This window comes from Oncorhynchus clarkii, chromosome 15 (assembly GCF_045791955.1).
Source record: "Oncorhynchus clarkii lewisi isolate Uvic-CL-2024 chromosome 15, UVic_Ocla_1.0, whole genome shotgun sequence".
NCBI lineage: Eukaryota > Metazoa > Chordata > Actinopteri > Salmoniformes > Salmonidae > Oncorhynchus > Oncorhynchus clarkii.
In genome coordinates, this window is record NC_092161.1 from 33,014,157 (window position 1) to 33,020,156 (window position 6,000).

The 6,000-nt window shown below is 45.2% G+C and overlaps 1 protein-coding gene across 1 annotated transcript in view; it reads right to left on the reverse strand.

Moving 5' to 3' along the window:
* Positions 1 to 5,553, reverse strand: part of LOC139366837 (phenylalanyl-tRNA synthetase 2, mitochondrial) — a 125,932-nt gene extending 120,379 nt beyond the window's left edge. The window contains 2 exon segments of the mRNA XM_071104531.1: positions 5,192 to 5,270; positions 5,438 to 5,553. Of these exon segments, the coding sequence (XP_070960632.1) occupies positions 5,192 to 5,270; positions 5,438 to 5,553 (195 nt within the window).
* Between the last annotated feature and the right edge of the window lie 447 nt (positions 5,554 to 6,000).

The following is a 6,000-nucleotide window of genomic DNA, read 5'->3' on the forward strand; positions in this document are numbered from 1 at the left end:
GAGAACAGAATAAAAGGATAGACGAGGACATAACAGGTAAAGAAGGAAGTGAGAGAGACAGTCTCTGAAAGTTGGACGACAGAGTGAACAAATAAAAAGGACAGGAGAAAAGAGGGCATCATCTGAAATGGAAACGATTTTCTACAAAGAGAGAGGGGGATGCAGGACGAGAACAACAGAGAAGCAGTGAAAGAGGGAACAGAGAAAGTCAGAGACAGTAACAGAGAGAGGGAAGAAAAAGAGAGAATAAGGAAGTGGAGACACTGAGCGATACAAAGAGGGAGAGAATAAAAGAGGAAGAAAAATCACTCACAGTGGGAAGGTACAGAGAGAAATGGTGCGAGAGAGGAGGGGGAAATAGATTTGGTATTTACCGGATGGCTACACGCTCTCGTTTACTCCCCGGCGTGCCCCGCCTCATTGAGCCACGGTAAGGCGTGTGGGTGCACGCGGATGCGGCTCACGGCTGTCGTTGGGCCCAGGAGAGCAACTGTAATTGATGGCGAGAATTACGCCGGCCTTTCCCGTGGATGTCTGCTCAATGAGCAAGGCCCTGCCGAGGGGCCCAGTGGAGTCATATTTCACACCGGTTCTCAGGCCCCGACAGCTACGTGGCTGCTGAAGCACAACCACCAGCGAGGAACCAAATGGTGTGAAAGTAGTGTCAAAGCATACCACTACAATGACAACTGGAGAAGGACACTGATAAGATACAGGTAACTTCTGAGATAAAGGGAACAACAACAGAAAAGTGTCTGCATAGGGCGTTGGGCCACCACGAGCCCCCAGAACACGAGCCACCAGAATAGCTTCAGTGTGCCTTGGCATAGATTCTACACGTTTCTGGAACTCTATTGGGATATGACTGTTAAACCACACTAGTAGTAAAAAATAGACATATTTCTACCGAGACGTGCTTTTAAATGGATAGTGCAAGACTGTCAATTAAGCCCTTTTTCTACTTACCCATAGTCAGATTAATTAATGGATACCATTTTTATGTCTCTGCATTTAGTTTGAAGGAATTTGCTAATTAGTGTCAGCGCATTTGCTAACTAGCGTGCATAGACATGGAAAATATATCCATTCGTTCACCTGACTCTGGGTAAATAGAAAAAGATCAGAGTGACAAGTTTTAATGTATATTTGTTGCTAACAGAACGAGCAGTGTGGTGAATGAGCCACGAGCATAAGGCCATCGTTTGCTCCTCATCATCGCCGTACAGAGCAATGGCGAACATCAGTTATATTTGTTGTCAACATAATTACATTTTCATGCATTTTTGGGTAGAATGTCTTAAAAAAAAAAGGCATTCTACTATCGGACACATTTGGCAAATGGGGCTTATGGTTTGTGTTCAGAATGTCCTAGTGCAGTTACTGGTCGATCTTCAAGGCATTCATAGTCGATCGCCAAACACTTCTGTAGAAAAGCCAACTTTGCGGAAGGTGCACTTGATTTAGAAGCCATGTGCACCAGGCAAGCAAAGTGCTCTCATTTTGAACCATTTCATTGTTTGAAAAGACAAACTCTGCCAACCCGGTGGATCGGGAGATCAGTGGTTAAATCCAGTTTGCCTCCTGCGCTGGCCAATCGGAAAGCTCAATTCACTGTGCCTAATACCACCATGACCGCAGAGAGACTGTCAAAGAATACAGCAATGAGCTGCTGTTTGTATGAGTGAGTTCACGTTGAAGTTTTTAATTCAGCACTATTACATAACATAAAATGTGCTTTCTCTGTACTTCCACTCGCACTGCAGTTGCAATGAACGAGTAGCCAAGTGCATCGATAGCGTTTTTATTATCATTAGCAGCTCATCGGGTCTATTTTAATATCAAGGAATATTTCACTTTCTCTGGTCATAGGACCAACATGAATTTGTGCATGAGGCAGATCCGGTGCGACTTGAGCGGGAAGATGGTGTCCTCTCTCCCTGGTCAGTCTCACCGGAGGGAAGGAAGGAGAGGGTCTGCCTCTCACGGTCTCTGCTGCTCTCCCCCTCCTGCCGCTGAGACTAATGCTGTGTTCAAAACAACTGTGAACTCGTAAACCTCCGACTTCCGTGTGTTCAAGACAACTGGGAAAAACAGTTTTGAACGGTCATCCGGCTCAGAATTCCAAGTAGGAAACTGAGGCATCTTTCTAGAGCTCAGACTTTCTGACCTGAAGATCACTGACGTCATGATTTGCCCTAGTTTTTTCTCTCTCGATTTCCCAGTTGTCTTGAAAGCGGCATGACCATCAGGTGTATGTACCATCAGCAGTCAAATCAAAAAGCGAATTATCTAAATTTATGCGCCGCAGTGCCTCGCAAGTGCTACACCAACTGATCTATTTTGTTATCAAAGCTCGAGTTTTGAAATATAATATGGTCTGAGAATAACAATATTGTCAGGCCAAGCATATAGCGGATATGCTGTGATATTGTATTAGGCCTACTGCCCAAACCTCATCAGTACAGAAATGTTTTTATTAGGTTAATGTAAAAAATGTTAAGTCATGTTTCAAAAACTATCTGAGCGGTAGATCTCAGGTTGCTTTTTGACTGCGAAAGTGATCTTGACTCGGAAAAACGACCACTGTCCTAGTGGGAGCATGGTGGGAGCATGGTATCATTTCTAGGGCTAGAAGTTCTAGATGCTACAAAGCCTAAATAAGTCTTATTCTTCGCTGATACACAATCAGGCCGCAGTTTACAAGTTGGTTGTGTTCTTTGTTTAAGGTTGCGGTCTTCCACCTGTCCTGTGACTCCTGTCCACACTGGTAGACGAGTGCAACTCATTCACCCTGGTAGAGGAGTGCTTGACGCACTCGACAGAGGAACAGGACAGCAGCCAAAGGCTACTCCTCTGCTCCCTGTGTTCTATTTTAGGCTGACCAGGCTGGCATGGTCGCTGAGCCATACGCTTGTTTCCATGGCCGCTTGGCTAACGTACACACCTCTCCTATCCCTGAGCACTACAGGCTGAACCAACTCACCCAGACTTAGTCAGTGGCTTGGCGCGGACCTGTGTCAGAGACCTGCCGGAAAGTAAAACAGGAAGAGCTACCATAGGTCCAGGAGACACAAATAGGACTTGGTAACACTTTATTTTTACAGTTTAAGATGGTACTTACATAATATTAACTAAGAAACGAGCCTGTGTGTTAACACTGGGCGCCAAGAGACTGCTAAAAGACTTCAACACAACTGGAAACTAAAGAGGACTATCTCTGACAGGTCTCTTATTCCTTTTAACATATTCTTTCTTTTTTTGTATTTGATTTAATAAAATACTGAAACAGACATAACGACAGTAGCAATTCCAAAAGATATATGGTAAGAGGCCAAGAAGGAATCAGTGGAACTGGGTATTAAATAGGGCTGGGAATTGCCAGGGACCTCACGATACGATAGTATCGCAAATACTTAGTTGCCAATACGATATGTATTGCGATTCTCACGATTCTATATATGTATTGCCATTCGATACTGCGATTTTATTGCAATTTGATGTTACAAACATGTTGCTCACTATACTGTGGGTCTGCTGCCGAGAGACAAGAGAGAGCCAATGATAATTTTTTTGGGGGGGGGTGGACAATCACGGAAATAAAAGTGCTTTGGAGTCAAAGTATCAATATAACATCGTTCAAAATAATATTGTGATGTGTAACTGTGTCAATATTTTTGTATTGAGGTGAATTCACGACTAACCTTGGCCCACCTCACCGCTGTATGCAGTCTCTTGGCGCCCAGTGTTTATAGAAACGTTATTTATGCAAGCAGGCCTACAACTCTGTTGTGTTGGTGTTTTTCAGGTTTGCCCTTGCAATAATTACTTCATCAGATAAGAATTGATTGATCAACAATGGTATTTGGGGCTATGCTGAGCGGAGGAGAAACACCCGAACCTCTAGAAATGGAACCATAATCCAGCTACTCAAGCATCCCCGGCCCTGCCACGAACATATATCAAATCAACAAACTAGATCAGAAACAACAGAGATCAATACCACATTTCACCAAATTCCACCAAATTCAACGTGGTAAACAATTCAAACGCAGGAGACTTCCTGGTGCCTCGTAGTATGTGGAGGTTGGATTTCACCCTATAAAACTGTTATTCGGGGGACAGTGACTGAGTATACAACATTTTAAGAATCCCTGCTCTTTACATGATATAGACTGACCAGGTGAATCCAGGTGAAAGCTACTGATCCCTGGTTGATGTCACTTGTTAAATCCACTTCAAATCTGTGTAAATGAAGGAGGAGGAGACAGCTTAAAGAATTACTTTTAAGCTTCGGGACAATTGAGACATGGATTGTGTGAATGTGCCATTCAGAGAGTGAATGGACAAGACAAAACATTTAAGTGCCTTTTAATGGGGTATAGTAGTAGGTGCCAGGCGCACGCGTTTCTGTCAAGAACTGCAGTGCTGCTGGGGTTTTTCACACACTCAACAGTTTCCCATGTGTATCAAGAATGGTCCACCACCCAAAGGACATCCAGTTAACAACTTGACACAATTGTGGGGAGCATTGGAGTAAACATGGGCCAGCATCCCTATGCCTCGACGAATTGAGGCTGTTGTGAGGGCAAAAGGGGGGGGGGGGATCAACTCAATATTAGAAATGTGTTCCTAATGTTTGGTATACTCCGTTTAAATCAGCCTCTGCAGTCCGGGTGTAAACCATGTTGTTGTTATTTGGGGTGGCAAACCGTGGCATCATGCCATCTTCTGAGAGACATGACAGGAATTAGTAAGAGATAAAAAGCCACCCAAGGTCAATGAGGTAATAACTTGGCAACTCGGCCATGGCACCGAACGACATACGTCAATACCCTGCTGCCAGTCGAAGTTGCTGACGTTGAAAGAGACATTATGTGTTCAATATTTTACGGGAAATATTACAAAACAAGTAACACATGACTCGATCAAGGGATTCAATGATGGCATGGTGAGGTACAGTTGCATATGTTCTTCATACCAGTATTTCCCTTACCTTAGCCTCAACCAGACAGCACCCTTTCTCACCTGGTGCTGTTGCCACTACTATATTATTTTGATTTCAAGTAAAACTCAGAAATAACAGGGAAGCACTGCTTCTTCGCACCTCAGATGGTGTGTGGGTCGAGAGGGTTAGGCCTAAGCGGCTTCAGGAAAGCAGGAGAAAACTGCCCTGTGGTCAACGCCCCCTCACCGCACGCACAGGGATGTGGATGAGCGGATGAGCTGGCCATGGATACAGGAAGCCGCGAGGCGAGGAGCCCTCATGGCGTCTGCGGAGAGGTCACATCTGGGCACTATGCCAGTAACAGGTGGTGCCCACTCCTCCCTCCCTCCCTCCCTCCCTCTCTCTCTCTCCCCCCCCCCCCACCCCCCATAGGCAGGCCCTGTACCACCAGCCAGGGAGGGGCAGCTCCACTCCGATCTCTCGCCCACGCACCCATGGATGGCGTTTCTCCTGCCACTGCCAGAACACTGCTTCCTGCGAAGCCTGCGACTCTTCCTGTTTACCTTGTTAGCCTGCTGGTGTTTCACATAGTGCTCAGAACTGACCATGTGGCCTTCTACTCGGCTTGTAAAAAAAAAAAAAACTGCATCTACAGTAACAGTAAGCTCAATGTCATTCGTTCTCTCTATGACCTTTAACGCAGAGAGAACAAAACAACTTTTGACTTACGATATTCGATTAAACTTGCAATGCCAGGGATACAAATGCAATAAAGAGGTTTTTTTCTCCCTTGCAGAAGCACCGCACACAGCAATTATCTGAGGCCAGAGTGGGAGTTGTGGGTCGAAGACAGCACAAACAAGGTAAAGTTTTATGGGGGGCTGAGAAATGTGCGAGGCTGCACTCTTCACTCATCACTCCCACCCCATATATTCAATTTGTTTCTCCTCACAACATGTCACAACCCCACACCATCAAAGCCAGGCACTACCCCACTGGCCCTTGGAGGCCAAACACATTCTATTTGCCGTGGCTCTATTTGTCTATTTTCCAAC